The sequence below is a fragment of the Telmatherina bonti genome (assembly GCF_933228915.1).
Source record: "Telmatherina bonti genome assembly, chromosome: 7".
Lineage (NCBI taxonomy): Eukaryota > Metazoa > Chordata > Actinopteri > Atheriniformes > Telmatherinidae > Telmatherina > Telmatherina bonti.
The window spans coordinates 33636840-33659864 of record NC_136625.1 but is presented as its reverse complement, the minus strand read 5'-3'; the positions used below and the strand labels follow the sequence as shown (position 1 = coordinate 33659864).

Below are 23025 nucleotides of genomic sequence, written 5' to 3'. Positions count from 1 at the left end.
ATATACTGAGATATAGTAACAATGTAATATATACTGAGATATAGTGACCGTCTAATATATACTGAGATATGGTAACAGTCTAATATATACTGAGATATAGTAACAGTGTAATATATACTGAGATATGGTAACGGTCTAATATATACTGAGATATATTAACCGTGTAATATATACTGAGATATAGTAACGGTCTAATATATACTGAGATATAGTAACAGTGTAAAATATACTGAGATATAGTAAAAGTCTAATATATACTGAGATATATTAACCGTGTAATATATACTGAGATATAGTAACCGTCTAATATATACTGAGATATGGTAACAGTCTAATATATACTGAGATATAGTAACAATGTAATATATACTGAGATATAGTGACCGTCTAATATATACTGAGATATGGTAACAGTCTAATATATACTGAGATATAGTAACAGTGTAATATATACTGAGATATGGTAACGGTCTAATATATACTGAGATATATTAACCGTGTAATATATACTGAGATATAGTAACGGTCTAATATATACTGAGATATAGTAATGGTCTAATATATACTGAGATATAGTAACCGTGTAATATATACTGAGATATAGTAACGGTCTAATATATACTGAGATATGGTACCGGTCTAATATATACTGAGATATAGTAACCGTCTAATATATACTGAGATATAGTAACAATGTAATATATACTGAGATATAGTGACCGTCTAATATATACTGAGATATGGTAACAGTCTAATATATACTGAGATATATTAACCGTGTAATATATACTGAGATATAGTAACGGTCTAATATATACTGAGATATAGTAACAGTGTAATATATACTGAGATATAGTAACCGTGTAATATATACTGAGATATAGTAATGGTCTAATATATACTGAGATATAGTAACAGTCTAATATATACTGAGATATAGTAACCATGTAATATATACTGAGATATATTAACCGTGTCATATATACTGAGATATAGTAACAGTCTAATATATACTGAGATATGGTAATCGTGTAATATATACTGAGATATAGTAACGGTCTAATATATACTGAGATATGGTAACGGTCTAATATATACTGAGATATAGTAACCGTGTAATATATACTGAGATATAGTAACGGTCTAATATATACTGAGATATGGTAACGGTCTAATATATACTGAGATATAGTAACCGTCTACTATATACTGAGATATAGTAACAATGTAATATATACTGAGATATAGTGACCGTCTAATATATACTGAGATATGGTAACGGTCTAATATATACTGAGATATAGTAACCGTCTACTATATACTGAGATATAGTAACAATGTAATATATACTGAGATATAGTGACCGTCTAATATATACTGAGATATGGTAACAGTCTAATATATACTGAGATATAGTAACAGTGTAATATATACTGAGATATGGTAACGGTCTAATATATACTGAGATATATTAACCGTGTAATATATACTGAGATATAGTAACGGTCTAATATATACTGAGATATAGTAACAGTGTAAAATATACTGAGATATAGTAAAAGTCTAATATATACTGAGATATATTATCCGTGTAATATATACTGAGATATAGTAACCGTCTAATATATACTGAGATATGGTAACAGTCTAATATATACTGAGATATAGTAACAATGTAATATATACTGAGATATTGTAACGGTCTAATATATACTGAGATATATTAACCGTGTAATATATACTGAGCTATAGTAACAGTCTAATATATACTGAGATATAGTAACAGTGTAATATATACTGAGATATAGTAACGGTCTAATATATACTGAGATATATTAACCGTGTAATATATACTGAGATATAGTAACGGTCTAATATATACTGAGATATAGTAATGGTCTAATATATACTGAGATATAGTAACCGTGTAATATATACTGAGATATATTAACCGTGTCATATATACTGAGATATAGTAACAGTCTAATATATACTGAGATATGGTAATCGTGTAATATATACTGAGATATAGTAACGGTCTAATATATACTGAGATATGGTAACGGTCTAATATATACTGAGATATAGTAACCGTGTAATATATACTGAGATATAGTAACGGTCTAATATATACTGAGATATGGTAACGGTCTAATATATACTGAGATATAGTAACCGTCTAATATATACTGAGATATAGTAACAATGTAATATATACTGAGATATAGTGACCGTCTAATATATACTGAGATATGGTAACAGTCTAATATATACTGAGATATATTAACCGTGTAATATATACTGAGATATAGTAACGGTCTAATATATACTGAGATATAGTAACAGTGTAATATATACTGAGATATAGTAACCGTGTAATATATACTGAGATATAGTAATGGTCTAATATATACTGAGATATAGTAACAGTCTAATATATACTGAGATATAGTAACCATGTAATATATACTGAGATATATTAACCGTGTCATATATACTGAGATATAGTAACAGTCTAATATATACTGAGATATGGTAATCGTGTAATATATACTGAGATATAGTAACGGTCTAATATATACTGAGATATGGTAACGGTCTAATATATACTGAGATATAGTAACCGTGTAATATATACTGAGATATAGTAACGGTCTAATATATACTGAGATATGGTAACGGTCTAATATATACTGAGATATAGTAACCGTCTACTATATACTGAGATATAGTAACAATGTAATATATACTGAGATATAGTGACCGTCTAATATATACTGAGATATGGTAACAGTCTAATATATACTGAGATATAGTAACAGTGTAATATATACTGAGATATGGTAACGGTCTAATATATACTGAGATATATTAACCGTGTAATATATACTGAGATATAGTAACGGTCTAATATATACTGAGATATAGTAACAGTGTAAAATATACTGAGATATAGTAAAAGTCTAATATATACTGAGATATATTAACCGTGTAATATATACTGAGATATAGTAACCGTCTAATATATACTGAGATATGGTAACAGTCTAATATATACTGAGATATAGTAACAATGTAATATATACTGAGATATAGTGACCGTCTAATATATACTGAGATATGGTAACAGTCTAATATATACTGAGATATAGTAACAGTGTAATATATACTGAGATATGGTAACGGTCTAATATATACTGAGATATATTAACCGTGTAATATATACTGAGATATAGTAACGGTCTAATATATACTGAGATATAGTAATGGTCTAATATATACTGAGATATAGTAACCGTGTAATATATACTGAGATATAGTAACGGTCTAATATATACTGAGATATGGTAACGGTCTAATATATACTGAGATATAGTAACCGTCTAATATATACTGAGATATAGTAACAATGTAATATATACTGAGATATAGTGACCGTCTAATATATACTGAGATATGGTAACAGTCTAATATATACTGAGATATAGTAACAGTGTAATATATACTGAGATATGGTAACGGTCTAATATATACTGAGATATATTAACCGTGTAATATATACTGAGATATAGTAACGGTCTAATATATACTGAGATATAGTAACAGTGTAATATATACTGAGATATGGTAACAGTCTAATATATACTGAGATATGTTAACAGTCTAATATATACTGAGATATAGTAACCGTGTAATATATACTGAGATATGGTAACGGTCTAATATATACTGAGATATGGAAACGGTCTAATATATACTGAGATATAGTAACAGTCTAATATATACTGAGATATGGTAACGGTCTAATATATACTGAGATATAGTAACAATGTAATATATACTGAGATATTGTAACGGTCTAATATATACTGAGATATATTAACCGTGTAATATATACTGAGATATAGTAACAGTGTAATATATACTGAGATATAGTAACCGTGTAATATATACTGAGATATGGTAACGGTCTAATATATACTGAGATATGGTAACGATCTAATATATACTGAGATATAGTAACAGTGTAATATATACTGAGATATAGTAACCGTGTAATATATACTGAGATATGGTAACGGTCTAATATATACTGAGATATGGTAACGGTCTAATATATACTGAGATATAGTAACAGTGTAATATATACTGAGATATAGTAACAGTCTAATATATACTGAGATATATTAACCGTGTAATATATACTGAGATATAGTAACCGTCTAATATATACTGAGATATGGTAACAGTCTAATATATACTGAGATATAGTAACAATGTAATATATACTGAGATATTGTAACGGTCTAATATATACTGAGATATATTAACCGTGTAATATATACTGAGCTATAGTAACAGTCTAATATATACTGAGATATAGTAACAGTGTAATATATACTGAGATATAGTAACAATGTAATATATACTGAGATATTGTAGCGGTCTAATATATACTGAGATATATTAACCGTGTAATATATACTGAGCTATAGTAACAGTCTAATATATACTGAGATATAGTAACGGTCTAATATATACTGATATATATTAACCGTGTAATATATACTGAGATATAGTAACGGTCTAATATATACTGAGATATAGTAATGGTCTAATATATACTGAGATATAGTAACCGTGTAATATATACTGAGATATAGTAACGGTCTAATATATACTGAGATATAGTAACAGTCTAATATATACTGAGATATGGTAACCATGTAATATATACTGAGATATATTAACCGTGTCATATATACTGAGATATAGTAACAGTCTAATATATACTGAGATATGGTAATCGTGTAATATATACTGAGATATAGTAACGGTCTAATATATACTGAGATATGGTAACGGTCTAATATATACTGAGATATAGTAACCGTGTAATATATACTGAGTTATAGTAACGGTCTAATATATATTGAGATATGGTAACGGTCTAATATATACTGAGATATAGTAATGGTCTAATATATACTGAGATATAGTAACCGTGTAATATATACTGAGATATAGTAACGGTCTAATATATACTGAGATATGGTAACAGTCTAATATATACTGAGATATAGTAACAGTGTAATATATACTGAGATATGGTAACGGTCTAATATATACTGAGATATATTAACCGTGTAATATATACTGAGATATAGTAACGGTCTAATATATACTGAGATATAGTAACAGTGTAATATATACTGAGATATGGTAACGGTCTAATATATACTGAGATATATTAACCGTGTAATATATACTGAGATATGGTAACAGTCTAATATATACTGAGATATGGTAACGGTCTAATATATACTGAGATATATTAACCGTGTAATATATACTGAGATATGGTAACAGTCTAATATATACTGAGATATAGTAACCGTGTAATATATACTGAGATATGGTAACGGTCTAATATATACTGAGATATGGAAACGGTCTAATATATACTGAGATATAGTAACAGTCTAATATATACTGAGATATAGTAACAGTGTAATATATACTGAGATATGGTAACAGTGTAATATATACTGAGATATGGTAACGGTCTAATATATACTGAGATAAATTAACCGTGTAATATATACTGAGATATAGTAACGGTGTAATATATACTGAGATATAGTAACAGTCTAATATATACTGAGATATAGTAACCATGTAATATATACTGAGATATATTAACCGTGTCATATATACTGAGATATAGTAACAGTCTAATATATACTGAGATATGGTAACCATGTAATATATACTGAGATATAGTAACGGTCAAATATATACTGAGATATAGTAACCGTGTAATATATACTGAGATATAGTAACCGTGTAATATATACTGAGATATAGTAACGGTCTAATATATACTGAGATATAGTAACAATGTAATATATACTGAGATATAGTGACCGTCATATATATACTGAGATATGGTAACAGTCTAATATATACTGAGATATAGTAACAGTGTAATATATACTGAGATATGGTAACGGTCTAATATATACTGAGATATATTAACAGTGTGATATATACTGAGATATGGTAACAGTCTAATATATACTGAGATATGGTAACGGTCTAATATATACTGAGATATATTAACCGTGTAATATATACTGAGATATCGTAACAGTCTAATATATACTGAGATATGGTAACGGTCTAATATATACTGAGATATATTAACCGTGTAATATATACTGAGATATGGTAACAGTCTAATATATACTGAGATATAGTAACCGTGTAATATATACTGAGATATGGTAACGGTCTAATATATACTGAGATATGGTAACGGTCTAATATATACTGAGATATAGTAACAGTGTAATATATACTGAGATATAGTAACAGTCTAATATATACTGAGATATAGTAACGGTCTAATATATACTGAGATATGGTAACGGTCTAATATATACTGAGATATGGTAACGGTCTAATATATACTGAGATATAGTAACAGTGTAATATATACTGAGATATAGTAACAGTTTAATATATACTGAGATATGGTAACGGTCTAATATATACTGAGATATATTAACCGTGTAATATATACTGAGATATGGTAACGGTCTAATATATACTGAGATATAATAACCGTGTAATATATATACTGAGATATATTAACGGTCTAATATATACTGAGATATAATAACAGTGTAATATATACTGAGATATGGTAACGGTCTGGATGTTATCTATGACACAAGGATGATGTGTTATTGAGGTGGGCAGGAATGACTTCCTGTATCGGTCCCCGAGCCTTGTGGAAAAGGCATTCCACTGTCTGACCAGTACAGGGTGGTCAGGGTTATCCAGACCCTCCCAGCAGAGCAGAACGTGACTGGCCACAACAGACTGGTAAAAGATTTCCAGCATCTTGCTGCACACAGTGAAGGAAGTAGTCTGTTGCAGGCCTTCTTGTACTGCTGTTGATCATCACACTCATATTTCTCTTCCTCCACCACGTCCACACCGAGCATACAGAGCTGCTTCGAGCCGATCGCCGCTTCTGGAAGTCTTTCACCAACTCTGTAGTCTTGTCCACAGTATATAGGGATGCAGCAAACCACTTCTTGGGAGTTCTGATCCCAAACCAATATCTGAAATGTGAATATTTGGTGATACCAAACCTGTTTATGTGAACATTATTGTGACTATGGTTATTATTGCTGTTATAACTGATTTCATCAGGTTGTAATAAATGACCCATCCTTTCTGAAGTTACCTCACCAATGCAACATTACAGATCTAACAATAAGTTTTATTCTGATTTGGCACAATTAACTAAATACAACTAAATGTGTTGTTTTGAAACAAAGACCTAGCTTTTAGTGGAACAAAAAATTTCATATTTTAACATTTTAGGTATTTCTTTCTTTTAAGACTTGTGTGGTATCGGTACACACGCTTGGTATTGAGCCGATACAGATACTGGTAGTGTTGCATCTCTACCCAGTATGAACTGGAATTCCCTCGAAGGAAAAACCAGTCCTACAAACTCTCAAAAATGTACACGTCTCTGCAAAAGGACTGAAAGTGAGAAACATCAAACCGCAAACAGTCGTTCTACTAAAAGAGCCGACCAGTTTGGATAATGTGGAACAGGAACGCCACCTCCCATCAGACGTTAGGTGGTCTTACTGAAGCCAGCAGGTGGCGCTTAAACTCCATTTCTTCCCCACAAACCGCCTCTCTCCTGCTGCAGAACTCTGAAGACTGCTTCAGCCGGCGTGGAACCAGCACGCCGCCAACCATCGGCTCATAAACCAAACACTTCAAGACACAAAAGTTTTACTTACAGCAATTTCAGTTTATTAAGACATTCATACAATTCTGGAGAGGAGGGGGAACTCTGAAAATAGTCAGGGTGGGTGGGTGGGGGTGTGATATACTCTGTTAAGGGTAAAACCACGTCAGCAAAATATGGCCAACCAGTGAAGAATTCTGATATAGCAAGTGGGATTAAAAAAATATGGTACATTAAATTAAACACATTCACAAAAGAAACAAAGCAAGTGAATCTACAGTATAACATGAAAAGTGCCTCTATTAAGCAGGCCCACAAGACATCGCACATATGTTAGCATAACATAATTTGCAGACTTTATACAGCACTTATACCTTTTAGTCCACAAGAAAGTTACTAAATGGTGGAGAACATCGAATACACGCATTTTAATTGAACATGTAAAGAAATACCTGATAAGGACCTTAATGTTTACAGACCCCATGGCTTTGTAGCTCCAACCGGCCAGCTGACGAGGTCAGAATCTACAACTGTCCAAGAGGGACCACCATAGAAGTCACCTCGCTTTTAACACATACCAAAATTCTGATCCAAAGTTTAGCATTGAGAAGTTTTTTTCCCCCTCTGATAATATAAGCACAATGCAAGTGGACGATCGCTATCACCGCGTAAAAAAAAGAAAGAAAAGACGACCACCTCGGGGCTTAAATCAGGTCAGCCACATTCATAGGCATCTCCTCCACAGTTGTATTGTAAAACGTCTCGATGTCCCGAAGAATCCTCTTGTCCTCCTCAGTGACAAAGTTGATAGCGACTCCTTTTCTGCCAAAACGGCCACCGCGACCGATTCTGCAGAGAGAGGATCAGCCGTCAGAGCGATGAAGGCGACCGCGCTGACGGCTCAACACGAGTAAAACTTACCTGTGAATGTAGTTCTCTCGGTTTGTCGGAAGGTCATAGTTGATGACCAGGGAAACCTGCTGAACATCAATCCCACGAGCCTGAGACGAGGAACCAAAACAAATTCAGTCTGGATCTCAAACAAATCAAAGCAGACTACGTTGGGCGTGTATGAATGTTGCTCGTGTAAAAGTAACAGATTCCTGCCGTAGAAGAATCCATTGTGGAGAACGAGCCCTCATCTCCCAAAAGTTCTGCTGCTTGGTCATGTGAGGACTGTCGCAGGGTTACAAACATTTTGGGCTGAAGCGTCAGACGAACGGCGTACTAACCAGAAGATCAGTAGTGATCAACACTCTGCTTGAGCCGGACCTGAACTCTCTCATGATCACGTCGCGCTCCTTCTGGTCCATGTCACCGTGCTGCAGATGGAGAACACGTGTCAGGAAAAGCACAGCATCAACATGGACGTTCAGCTCCAGTGCGAGCGGTCTTACCAGAGCAGACACGGTGAAGTCTCTAGCGTGCATCTTCTCAGTCAACCAGTCCACTTTTCTCCTGGTGTTGAGGAAGATGACAGCCTGGGTGATGGTCAGAGTCTCGTACAGATCACACAGCGTGTCCAGCTTCCATTCCTGCAGATGAACAACGAAACCATTACCGTCAACGAGCCCCAACACGAGCAGCAGCGGCAGTTATGCACCTGACTAGAGGGATTAAAAAGCAGCTTGTGTGTAACACAGGATCTGGAGACAAAGGAAACCAGACATTAAGAAAGAGGTCCCTCCCAGCCTCGTTTGCAATCCTGTGTCATTTATCTCCTTCCCTGGTGTACCCATGCTCACATGTCTGCCCGAGCCAAACCCCAAGGCTTGGTGAGAGCAGTTTCAGCAGGATGCTTTAAAGAGAAGGGCTTGTGGCGTAAACAGCAGCACATGACAACCCTAGCATCTATGAACTACGTTGCTGATTCAAACAAACCTCTCTCTCCACGTTTATGTAGAACTGCTTGATACCCTCAAGAGTCAGCTCCTCTTTCTTCACCAGAATGCGAATGGGATCTCGCATGAACTTCTTGGTTACCTCCAGCACGTCGGCTGGCATTGTGGCTGAGAGCAAAACCACCTGAAGAAGCAGCAACACATTGAGAAGAAAAAGTTACACAAGCCGGGACATTTCACTGCTGACACATCTGTGGCACTAAACCTTGAGACGGCGACCAACGAACATTAAGAAAGAGGTTCGACCGCGTCTCGTTTTCAGCACAGTGCTCATTAATCTCCTTCTGCACAGTGATCTGCTAGCATTACTGCATGAAACAGAAAAATCTGGATCACACAGTTATAGCAGACTTCTGTTAAGGCAGAAGGATGATGATGAAGATCACGCAGTTTGTTTCTGCTTACTTGAATGTTTGTGCTCAGTTTCTGGAAGATCTCATAGATCTGATCCTTGAACCCTCGACTCAACATCTCGTCGGCCTCGTCCAGAACAAACATCTTGATCCATTTAGGGGCTGAAGAACAACGTAGAAAGCAGTCAGATGAGATCAGGTTGACATTCACAGACTAAAGCTTCAGCTCAGCAGCACCAGGATGGTACTTACACAGATGTCTCCTGTTCAGCATGTCGTACACACGGCCTGGTGTGCCCACAACTATGTGAGGGGCTTCGGCCTGGAGCTTCTGAATTTCACTACGGAGATTTGTCCCTCCGATGCAGGCATGGCAGGTTGCCCCCATGTAGTCACCAAGAGCCAGAATTACCTTCTGGATCTAGTTTGGTTTAAAAAAAAAAAAAAAAAAGAAAAAAAAAAAAGAGGAAAAAACAAATTCAGGACAGTGAAACAAACAAAAAGAAAACTAGAAATATCAATCCCAAGTGATCAGTAAAGCAAAAGGAACTCTCCATGTCAAGAGTCAGTCCCGAAAGATGGTATGCCATCACATCACTCAGATTTTCACAAAAACGTTTGACACAACCAGACAATTCGCCTTTTAAGATCGATGCAGCCATGGACAGGGCTGCACCAATCATAAGAGGAGGCTTTCAATTCAGAAAAGAAAGAAAAAAAAAAAGTTAAATTTGTAAAGAGATGGTACCTTCGGATCTGAACAGTGTCCTCAGTTTGCTGCCTAGGTCTGAGACACTGTTGAGGTTTTTCATGACCTCAGGAACAGCGTACCTGCTGAGCCAGCTCTCTGGTGGGAGCCAAAACCAGAGCTTGAGTCTCTTTCTGCTCAATGTCCAGCTGCTGCAAGATAGAGATGGCAAACGTGGCCGTCTTGCCAGTGCCTGACTGGGCTTGGGCAATGACATCATAGCCTGACAGAAGGAAAATACATTACTATAAATAAAAAATGTCTAAAACATGGTCTTTAAACGGCTCAGAACAATAGCTCAATAAGTGTGATAGAAAGCCATTTTGCAAGGCAGAGTGATCAGTGATGAAATATTGTCCCCATTGTAGGGTAAGTCCCGAAAGATGGTAAAGCATCATTTCACTCAACTGGAGAACATTTCACTTATTAATTTTATTTCAGTACCTTTAATACAAGGGATGATTGCCCTCTGCTGAATGGCAGACGGCTTTTCAAAACCATAAGCGTATATTCCCCTGAGAAGAGTCTCTTTCAGGTTCATATCATCAAAGTTGTCCGTAATCTCATTCCAGTTGCTCTATTTAAAAGGGAAAAAAAACGTGGTGAAGTTTTAGTACTTTGAAATGACTGGATCTGCATTTATAGCCATTTTATTTGAACCTACCTCAATGACACCATCAGGCTCCATCCCATCAGGCCCCCCATGGTCTCTATCTCTTGAGCTGTTGAAGAGAAGTGGGTCAGATTTTACTAAACAGCACATTAAAAACGCTTTAAACCAGATGAAAATCCAGTGGGAAGACTGGTGACCCTGGGAGTCCGACACAAGCAGCACGTTTTTACCAACGTCGTCACGTGGGACTTTGAATTAAAACCATAAGTTCATGTCTTCAGTCTAACATGTTTGTCTCCTGTCTCAGCAGGTCTCCCTGGCCAGGAGTAGCAGTTCCTGTTGTCTTTCTGTCCTCTTCCTTCCCCACACACACACACAGCAGAGGCAGATGGCTGCCTGTCCCTGAGCCAGGTTCTACCAGAGGTTTCCTTCCTGTTAAAAGGGAGTTTTTTCCTTCCCACTGTCACCAGTGCGCTCGCTCGGGATTGGAGATTGAGTCTGTAGGTTTCCTTATACAGGCTATTATGAATTGGCTTTCATTATGTTTTTTTTCTGTCTGTAAAGCGTCTTGAGATGGCATTGCCGTGATTTGACGCTATACAAATAAAGTTGAATTGAATTATCAGCTGGAAGAGATGGACTAAAATCTACTTCCCGGACAGTTGAGTGGGTCCACGGTGGTCCGGGTCACGCCCTGAGTATCTCATTTCACAGTCCGGAGCTTCAGCGGGTGCACGTGTCAAATTCCACGAGCCGAGACTAAACTACCTGCCCTCCGAAAATTTATGTAATTTCAAAAGGTTTCAGACATGTACACACACCCGTCACAAACCGGTCTCAGAAGCCTGAAACGTGGTTTTAGAACAAGGTGAGGATTTCAACATGGAGCTTTGCCTCCCTCAACGGTAGCCAATATGTCGGATAGTTGGGCCTGCGGTGCCGAAGGCGGCTTCCACCGAGACGTAGGCCGCTGTGTAGCCTAGCCTGGTAGCTCCTCTGGACAGCCACAGCAGGAACACGCTCCCTGACCTGTACAGCTAGGCGAAGAGACAGTTTGTGGCTTGCAGTTAGAAAACGAAACACGTGTAATAAACACGCGTACTGACGGCCACTAGGAGCAGCAACCAGGCTAACATCACGAAGCTAACCCCTAACATTACGAAGCTAACTTTTTTGTGACAATACATATATACCTATAAAGAATTCACATTCAATGAAATATTGTAGCAAATCTTTGTAAATCACACCTCTTCGTGTCTTTTGAGATATTTTCTTCGGAAACCATGAACATCACGAAGCTAACTGCTAACATAGCAGCTAGGCTAAATCACGAAGCTAACTGCTAACATAGCAGCTAGGCTAACGTCACGTAGCTAACTGCTAACAACCGAATCACCCTGACAGCAGTCAGGGCCCTAGCTACCAAGATGATAGCAAATTCTGCCTCTTAACGTGGGCTTAAAGTTTTCAAGCGGTTAAGTACAAACAAATATCATGTATTCTTTTGTTTTCTAAAATAAAAAAAAAGAGCAAATGTGGTGCATTACCTGTTGTAATCAGCAGAATCGCTAGACATGATCCGTTCCCAACTTCAGCATGCGACTGAAAAGATCGCTGATGGCGTTGCCAACTGCCTTTATGCGGCCGGACTACATTCTCAAATAAATGTAACGGTCACTTAAATTGACAAACGACTTTCAGTTGACAGAATTATTTTTTGGGTCTCACTACGCTTTATAGACTATTTTCATTATTCAAATAGGCTTTCTGCAAAGTACTAAATTGTTAAAATAGTTACGAACTAGATTTTTCAGCGGAAGGATAATGCAGTAATAGTCAGTGCGCCGGCTGCTACAGTGTCTCTGACGGGTCAAAACTCGGCTTGGCAAGGTTGCGCAAGATGCTTTTTTGAGGAAGGGCTGTGGTGAAGTAATAAAATAAAAATAAAAATAAAAATAAAATAAAATAAAATAAACAACTGTATAAACTGTAATAGTTTAAAAGGACCAACATATTTCTATAAGCTACCTTATCTTGATTCAGTGTGAGATCTGTCCCCAACAATTCCAAGAAAGTTGACTGTACAGAGTAACTTGTCAAACTTTTACTGTTGACACAAGCAGTTTTTGCAGGTCAGACTGTCAAAACGTCTCAGGAATGCTTCCTTCCCAACACGTTAAGCTTAAAAGATCAAGAACAAGTTCTTTCTTGTTTCTCTTGTTTTCCCTCATCACTATTCTAGTTTTAACTATTTTATCCACAGCATCAAGTTGCAAGTTACCGCTCAGGGTAAAATTAGCACAAAAAGTCCTAAATTACTGTTTGGTAGATTGTTGTAACCTGTAACAATGCTTATTTGTAATAAATGCCACAGCTATAGAAAACATGTTTATACCCCTTTGAAATGGAGCCATGTTTACAAGGAAAATGCATTTGTGGGACGAGCAGCAGAGATGGGAATGTAAGTTGTATGAAAAGTTGCCAGATTGTCTCTCCCAACATCATGTCGTTTAGAAGGATTAGATCACTGAAGTCTGAAAAAACAAGACATGTTGGCAAGTTAACAGCTTCTTCATTTAACAAACAGAAGCCTCAGCAGTGTATAAGAGAAGCACACACAGCCAGAGCCGCCTGGAAGGCTTTGATAAAACCTGCTGTATGGTGGAAGAGCGCTGTCATTGTGGATTTAGGCCCTGGTGAGGCTGTTTATGGTTCTTTGACTGTTAAATAAAGAAATCTTTGAATTACATACTCAACTATGCTGCTCATCACACATATTCAATTTCCTAACAAATGTGGCTCCATTTAAAACCCAAATAAACACGTTTTCTAACAGCATATTGCCAAAAGACATTGTTAACAATAAACACTAAATAAATAATCCAACAAACATCTTACTGAATTTTAACTGGAGGTGCTCCTACCTCGATCATTCTTCTCCACCTTCTGGTTGAGCTTGATTAAATCTGAGAAGGAATTTTCTTTTTATGTCAAAATCTGTATGTTTTTTAACTTAGTTAAACCAGAGCATCTCATCCTCTCATTCAACAAAACTAGTTTAATGTCTACTTAGATAGAGCAGGTTTGTAACTAGTAAGAACGTTAAAATGAGATGTTTAAAGTGTCCCAATGACTACTTTATTTTTATGCTTCTGAAACACTGACTTGTTTGACACATAAGTACCTTTATTTGCTAAAAAAAAAAAAAAAAAAAGTCACCCATCTGTTCTATCTTTACCATTTCTATATTCTGCCTGTAAATTGAGGCGAGTAGCTTTAAAGCAATTTTGAGTTTACAAAAGGAGTATCGTTTAGCATAACAATGATAAAGTATATTTAAATTTTATTCCAGTGTATTCTTAATTGTACAAAGAACTGCTTGTACATATTATTCCATTTATTACAGTAACAACATTGCTGTAATAGTTACTTAAAAACACCAATTTTTTTTAGTTGGAGTGAAAATATTTTAATGCACAATGGTGTAATAGTTGGAGAAGAGTTCCTCCCCTGCTCGAATGTCTCTGAGAGACACCAGGACAACACAGCGCAGAGGCCGGTGTGTGTCCTGGCTGTAGTTGACATTGGGGAGATACTGGCGGAGCTCCATGGGGAACTTCTCCGGCACATCATACTCCTGATAACAAACATTAGCGGGCCTTTCATTGGAGCAGTTGTTGACATACTGACCCACTGCCAGTGGGTTTTGAGGACTGTCTGTCAGCCAGCTGGTGTCACTTGTCAAGAAAGGACCCATTCTGTCTCGGCCACTGCATGACCTGAACACCATCCTGGAGATGCCTTTATCGTTTCCATCAATCAAGATTCCATCAATACATCTGAAAACAAAGGGGTTCCTGATGGACTGAAGGAGGATGGGCTCATAGGGTTGGTAGATGGTACCAGGATACATGGCAACTGTTGCTCCTTTTGGTACAAACCCCATGGTGACAAACACCCCAATTCCTGCAGAGGGTAAAGAGCTGGGCTGCCGGTCAATGCAAAACCCCAGAGACTGTAACATAACATCTTGTCTGGCTGGATATTCACCACACTGCTCTTGGTCACTAGTAAAGTGTTGCAGAAAGTGCGAGGTTCGGATCTTGCTTTGGCTCCTGAGCAAGGCTCTAAAGAGCTTCAGCAGACTCTGAGAAACCTGCTCATCCGGGATCACTTTGTCATCACACACCTTCCGCAGAGTTTTCTCGTTTTTAGACAGGTTGAACACGACCCACGGCACGAACCTGTGCCGGTAAGATCTCCATTTCTTCTGAAATCTTCTTAGCGCCGCTGTAAACATCCAGAAATACGTGTTTCGGTTGAGGAACAAGCTCACGTCCATGATATGTGAAACTACTTCCGGAAGATTGCCTAAGAAAATAAAAGCGCATGTAATAGTTTTAGAGTTTGTTCTCAACCAATCAGACTTTGATTAAAATATGATCAGTCAACGAGAAGTTTATATAACTTTTTCTAACTAATTACAAGACAATAACATGATTTAGAGGAAGCTATAACTGACGAAGAAACTAATGCTACACTTTTGTTTCAGAGCGGAATGCGACAACCGGAAATGGTGTTTTGTTATTATTTGCTAAACTTGACATTTGGTACGGCGCTGACTGCTTCCGAGTCCCAGTTTTGTTGGGGTTTTTTTTGTTCGTTTGTTTGTTTGTTTTTAATTTATTTATGTCCTATGTCACATTAAACTAAGTCCTGCCTAAAAATGATAAAACTCACAATCAGAATTGACATATAATACAAAGCATGTAGATGAACGAACGTGCAGTTATTTAATGAGATTTTTTAAGACAATTCAAATAGTGTTTTTTTTCCTCCCATACGGCTTTATACCACAATAAGTTATTTTATTAGCATTTTACAGATATAAACGGCAATTATGAATCTATATAATTCTAGAATAAGTCAAAATCAGACAGTATAAGAGTCCTTTACCTGAAACAATGTGTGCTAAATTATTAGCATTTCATGAACAAAATGACAATTTCATGAATGAGACAGACCTGGAAAATACATATATTTTTGTGGAATAACTCTGAAACTTTTTTAATTCTAGCCATTTTTCTTAAAGATTTGTTTTAATTTAAAAAAAAAAATAAAAAAATAAAAAAAGAAGAAGGGGAAAAAAGCCTTTACGGAGAACCTGAAGCTATGAACCGGAAGCTAACTTCAGCTTCGAGCTGGATGGGAGGAAAGAGATTCAGTCTAAGACAAACATGGTAAAAAATGACTATTTACGCTTTTTTCCCCCTTGAAAAAGTACTAACAGTTTTTTTACCACAAAAAGTGTCAATAAGAGGTGTTCAATTCAGTAAGAAAAAAAGCATTTAAGCACTGAAAGTTTTATTTAGTTAACTGAAGCAAACGTAGCTCCTGTTAGCATTAGCATTAGCTAAGGTACTAGCATACGGTCGCTTAGCTGGCATGCTAAGTTTTTTTTTCTTCTTTTTTAAATCTCAAAGCTATCTGATAATTAAGTTCTACATATTTGAAGCAGCTATGAATAACTAAAAAAATAGATTGACTTAAAGGTTGTATGTACCATAAGATTTTCACACATTGCATGTCGGTTTGAACAGCTGTTTCTGGTAGTTTACAATGTTGTTCATCATTGTTTATATTTTCTGCATACTATGCAGAGTCATTAAAACATCGTTTCTGATTCTGATTCGCAAATAAGAAACTATGTTTTAATGACACTGTATTGTATATATAATGTTTCAGTCCAGGTTTGCAGAGTCTTAAGTGTTGTAGTTTTTTTGTCAGGACCTGGTCTAATGTGGTCCAGATGCCAATAATGTCCCAAAATGAGCCTAATTTGCATTTTCACAAATAGATTAAAGGTTTCACAAATCAGAAACTTCATTTTCTTGAATCTGCATAGTATGTAGAATAGTTCAGTCCAGGTTTTAAGAGTCTAGGTCTTGTAGTTTTTTTTGTCAGGACCTCGTCTAATGTAGTCTAGTTTTCAGAAAATTCAGTGGAATTGTCCTTAACACATATTGCGAATCAGAAGTTAACTTCAACCTCGTATGTAGCTAACACTTAGCTTATCTTTGCAGTCATAATGCTCTAGCAACTCCTGCTGTAACATGTTGACCAAAGTATCACGTAGTTAATGATAAAATGTGTGTCATGTTCCTGTTTCTGATTAGTCTGTGTGTTTGTTGTGTGGTCTTTGTGTAGAACAAGCTGAAGTCCTCTCAGAAGGATAAAGTTCGACAGTTTGTGATCTTCACACAATCCAACGAGAAGACTGCAGTCAATTGTCTGTCTCAAAATGACTGGAAATTAGATGTTGCCACAGACAAGTTTTTCCAAAACCCAGAGCTCTATGTTTCAAATCTTAAGGGGGCTTTAGACAAGAAGAAGCTTGAACAGCTGTACAACAGATACAGAGGTATGAAAAATGACTGAGAAAGCTTCACATTTTGCTTTGAAGAAATGCCAAATTTCTTTTCTTCTCTCATTTAGATCCTCACGATGACAACAAAATAGGCATTGATGGGATCCAGCAGTTCTGTGATGACCTGGGTCTGGACCCTGCCAGTATAAGTGTCCTTCTCATAGCCTGGAAGTTCAGGGCAGCAACACAGTGCGAGTTCTCAAAGCAGGAGTTCATAGATGGCATGACGGACCAGGGGTGAGACTTTATGTTCTACGTTGCTAGTTCTGAGTTGGATCTTTTTCCTACAGACCTGACTTCATTCTTGGTGTCATAGATTAAAAAAGGTGTAGGAAACATTCCTCTGAGGTTTTGCTCACACAGCATCACACAGTTGCTACACATCACGATGAGAATCTCCCGTTCCACCTCATCACCATGAGAATCTCCCGTTCCACCTCATCACCATGAGAATCTCCCGTTCCACCTCATCACCATGAGAATCTCCCGTTCCACCTCATCACCATGAGAATCTCCCGTTCCACCTCATCACCATGAGAATCTCCCGTTCCACCTCATCACCATGAGAATCTCCCGTTCCACCTCATCACCATGAGAATCTCCCGTTCCACCTCATCACCATGAGAACCTCCCATTCCACCACACCTTGATGAGAATCTCCCGTTCCACCTCATCGTGATGAGAATCTCTCGTTCCACCTCATCACCATGAGAATCTCCCGTTCCACCTCATCACCATGAGAATCTCCCGTTCCACCACACCTTGATGAGAATCTCCCGTTCCACCTCATCGTGATGAGAATCTCTCGTTCCACCTCATCACCATGAGAATCTCCCGTTCCACCTCATCATGATGAGAATCTCCCGTTCCACCTCATCGTGATGAGAATCTCCCGTTCCACCTCATCGTGATGAGAATCTCCCGTTCCACCTCATCACGATGAGAATCTACCGTTCCACCACATGCCAAAGCTGCTCTGCTGGACTGAGATCTGGTGACTGTGGAGGCCGTTGGAGGACAGTGAACTCATCGTCATGGAGATGATGTGAGCTTTGTGACATGGTGCATCATCCTGCTGGAAGTTTCCATCAGAAGATGCTACACTGTGCTCATAAAGGGATGGACATGGTCAGCAGCAGGACTCAGACTGTGGTGGTTAAACCATACAACGCTGGTACAAAGCTTGTGCTTACATGTCATGTGTGAAGGAGATTATGTGGTGTGTGTTTTTAAAATAATACTTTGGTTTGTGAAGATTTTATTTTGATAAGCAGAAACTGGTTCTTTTATTCTTGTTGCCGGTTGCAAGAAAAGTGCTTTATAAATAGTTTGAAAAGGAAAAATAAGTTCTTTTATTTCTCCAGATTCCTTTTTAGTCTGGTGATCAGGCAGCTCTTACAGCATCTGGTTTCAGAGCCCCGTTTGTCTTTCATGCCTGAGTTCACTTGTTCGTGTTGCAACCTGAGGGCTCCTTTCAGCAGCAGGAGCTGTTAGTCGCCAGAAAAAGCAAAAGTCCAACCCCTTTGGCTACTAAAAAAAAAAAAAAGGCTATTTAGCACATACATGGGCTGAATTAGATTTTGTTTTGTAGTAGTCTGCAGATTAATCCATTTAACTCATAAAACCAAACCCTACACACACTCACTGGTGTTTGTGTGTTACGTCGATTTTATACAGGAAGAGCTGCAGAGCAAAGACTCAGAGAGAGACTGTGGTACACGGTACTAACAGGCTGTTCACATCACCACCTAATCCGTTTCTGACAGATAATCGATTTATGGCACAACACCGGTTTCACCAGAGAGCCCTGAGGGTCCAGAACTGAACCAGGACCACAATAGTGTCTCTCTGGAAGCACTAACAGTGAGATGAGCTGTCGCTCGCTTCACACACCTGCTGTTGACAAGATGCACCAGGCGGGTTCACCCCACAAGTTCCCATTAAGAGACGACTTATCCTGGAATTATTTTCCCAGTGGATCACGTCTGACGATGGAGGATCGAGGTGGAAGAGACCGCAGATGCAGCCACGTTGCAGATCTGTGCGATAGATGCAGCCGTTTCAGTCAGTCTGTCACGTTTGCATGATTTAAATAAGTTTAATAGAATAAAGAAAAAATGAAATAAAATAGGCTCAGATCGTATGTTTAGGCCATATCCTCCAGTCTGAGTAATTTACACTTTGTGTTCAGCTTAGAAATATCTACCTGTGTGTGTGTGTGTGTGTGCTAGATTTGCTGTAATCCTCATGAATACTGAACGTTTGCTCTGTGGCCTCACAGCTGTGACAGCATCGAGAAGCTCAAAGCCCAGCTGCCAAAGATGGAGCAGGAGTTAAAGGACCAGGGAAAATTTAAGGACTTTTACCAGTTTACATTTAATTTTGCCAAGAACCCCGGCCAGAAGGGTTTGGGTAAGGAGCTTTCATCATCCCTCATATCGTTCATAGGTTTTTTGATTTATTCCATGTTTTTATATTGATCTTCTTCCGCTTTTCTTCCAGATCTGGATATGGCAATCGCATATTGGAATTTAGTTCTGGCTGGAAGATTCAAGTTCCTGAACTTGTGGAACAAATTTTTAGTTGTAAGTTTGTAAATAACACATCAGGTGTTGACTGATGTCTCATCAGTGCTGTGAAAACATACAGATACTTACTTCTCTTTATTTGTGACACTCCAACATGTCGGATAATCAAAACATACATAAACAGTCATCAGACTAAGGCAGTGTTTCCCAAATCCGGTCTTCAGGCCCTCATGCTCTGCATGTTTTATAGCAGGGGCGCCCAAATCCAGTCCTCCAGATCTACCATCCTGCAACCTTTAGATGCAACCCCTGTCCAGCACAGCTGAGTCAAACAGCTGAACTCCTCTTCTGCATGTCATTCAGCTCTGCAGAGGCCTGCTAACGAGCCACTTGTTTGATTCAGGTGTGTTGGAGAAGGGTTGCAGCTAAAAACAGCAGGATGGTAGATCTCCAGGACCAGACTAGGGCACCCCTGCTTTATAGGCGACCCTACCTCGTCACACCTGAATGAAATAAATGCTCGTTAACAGTCTGCAAAGAACTTGATGAGGAAGTTCAGTCATTTGACTCAGGTGCTTTAGAGGAGGATCATGTCTAAAACAAGCAGGGCAGGCGAGCCTGAAGAAGCAGCAGTGATTGGTCGAGGATGCTTCATGGTGTGTGTCGCACGTCGGCGACATCTGCTGGATATAAAAAGTCACTGCAAGCAACAGACAGAAGGAACAAAGTTCATTCATGCGGACACCAAATGAGAGATAACAGGACTGGATAACTTTTTCCCCCTAAATGTAAAACTTATTTCATGATTTTTTTGTATTTATTAATCATTTTCTTGATTATCTGAGAGTTTAGGTGTGACAAAGATGCAAAAAAGAACCTGTAAATGCTTTTTCACTGTATTTCTAAGCATTATGCTGTTTTTCTTCCAGGAACACCACAAAAGATCTATTCCCAAGGACACTTGGAACCTCTTACTAGACTTCAGCACGATGATCACAGATGACATGTCGAATTATGATGAGGAAGGTAAACTGGATGGAAACAAAGTGGCTTGCCCAGCATTGATGTCTCCCAGCATGCTTTGCACGGTCATGTGACAGAACGTTTCTGCTGTGTCAACAGGAGCGTGGCCCGTCCTCATCGATGACTTTGTGGAGTTTGCACGGCCGCATGTCGGGACCAGAAGCACAGCCGTTTAAGTGCTGATGTTACGCAGGAAACGTCCCACAGGAGGTTTCCACAGCAACGCTGAACGGTTTACCGCACTGAGCTGAGAACTATGTTGCCTTTTCGACACTCAGGACTGAAATATTTTACTCTTCAGAGACTTTATAAAAACCTGTCTGTATGTAAACAGATGAAAGGCAGATCTCTTTGCTGGTCAGCTTGCGATGGTTTCATCTAAACTTTCATTTAAAGTATTGAGCTTCTGTGTGCGCTCAAGCCAACGGCAGAGGCGCTGCCATCTGGGCTCGTGTCATTCGTGGATGTTTGTCTTCGAACGCAGGCCGATAAAACGCCTGAATTGTAACGTAAACTCAAGGTATTGCAAAGGGACGTTCTTTAAATATTGAATTTTATTATTAGTGTGCTTTCTTCATTTTGTTTTTGTTTTATGATGCGTTTGTGTGACAAGTTGATATAAAACTTTGATTGTAAGTTGTTTGTTTTTGTTTTTTTTAATCACAATGCTGTTTAAACACAAATGTCTACAGATACAATAAATGTCTAAGTTCAGTATCTTTAACCGGGCCTTTCTGTTTGTGATTGATGTGGAGAAAAACACGACTTAAATGGCGAAAAATGTTTTCCTAGAAAAAAGGTTTTTTGTTCCGGTACTCTTAATTTATGGGCACTTAAAGCTCCTAAAAACCTCATTTGTTGCATTTTAAACATAATAAACCCAATAATTCTATTGGTTTTTGACTATCAAATTGCAAAAGAACAAAAAAAAAAAAAAAGAATGCGGAATATAGTTTCATTTGTATATTAGCAGCTGTAGTTTGTACATTTTCAACAAATAGTTTTATTCTAAGCCAATAATTAACATTATTGGGAAAACATGACATTAGTAGCTTTTTTTTACAGTTAAAATTCCCTAAAATACTACACTATTGCTTATTACATAATTGGCATAATTGGTTACAATAAATCTGTTTAATATCACAGATAATTATGTGGTAATATAATTACCACATTTGGCTTTACATCCAAATGTCCGCTCCTTTACATCACCGTGGAGAAGTGATGCCAAGGGGTGGACGGGGAGTGGGCCGCTTAAATGGCGGTGAAAGCGTTTGCCAGTGCAAAGAGACTTTTTACAAAACAAACAGGCATGGTTCTTTCAGGGAGAAATTGATCATAAAAATAAAAAGTAAATGATAAAGCCATAATTTTGTTTACATTTATTGCAGGTTGTCATCTGTAAAGTGCAACAGTGTCCTTTGTAGGACAATTAAGGAGCTTTAGGTGGATTGAAGCACAACTTTGCCGCCTAAAGCAGCTAAAAAATAACAGAATCAGTATAAGTTGATTGATTGAACTTGCTTAATTCTCACAGTGGAGAATTCACTTGCTTTCTAACCGGACCAGAGTAATGAGACGCAATTCAACAAACATACAACAAACTGCAGCGCAGTTCGGACACAGTGCGCCGTTTGTGCAGACTGGAAAGT

The 23025-nt window shown here is 37.6% G+C and overlaps 3 protein-coding genes across 3 annotated transcripts; 1 reads left to right on the top strand and 2 right to left on the bottom strand.

Moving 5' to 3' along the window:
• Nucleotides 1-7828: 7828 nt before the first annotated feature.
• On the bottom strand, nt 7829-13019 carry eif4a2 (eukaryotic translation initiation factor 4A2). Its single transcript, XM_079243178.1, has 11 exons — nt 12943-13019; nt 11447-11504; nt 11227-11359; nt 10866-11005; nt 10287-10455; nt 10087-10196; nt 9662-9805; nt 9178-9315; nt 9013-9102; nt 8702-8781; nt 7829-8629 (listed from the first exon to the last, which is right to left on the bottom strand). The coding sequence occupies exons 1-11, from the start codon at nt 12969-12971 to the stop codon at nt 8485-8487; spliced, it is 1236 nt and encodes a 411-aa protein (XP_079099304.1). The 5' UTR covers nt 12972-13019; the 3' UTR covers nt 7829-8484.
• Nucleotides 13020-14749: 1730 nt separating this feature from the next.
• On the bottom strand, nt 14750-15721 carry setd9 (SET domain containing 9). Its single transcript, XM_079243977.1, has one exon. The coding sequence runs from the start codon at nt 15693-15695 to the stop codon at nt 14865-14867; it is 831 nt and encodes a 276-aa protein (XP_079100103.1). The 5' UTR covers nt 15696-15721; the 3' UTR covers nt 14750-14864.
• An 868-nt stretch (nt 15722-16589) lies between these two features.
• On the top strand, nt 16590-22026 carry dcun1d1 (DCN1, defective in cullin neddylation 1, domain containing 1). The gene is made up of 7 exons (XM_079243653.1): nt 16590-16635; nt 17603-17816; nt 17891-18059; nt 20104-20234; nt 20325-20407; nt 21280-21376; nt 21473-22026. The coding sequence occupies exons 1-7, from the start codon at nt 16633-16635 to the stop codon at nt 21547-21549; spliced, it is 774 nt and encodes a 257-aa protein (XP_079099779.1). The 5' UTR covers nt 16590-16632; the 3' UTR covers nt 21550-22026.
• Nucleotides 22027-23025: the final 999 nt, after the last annotated feature.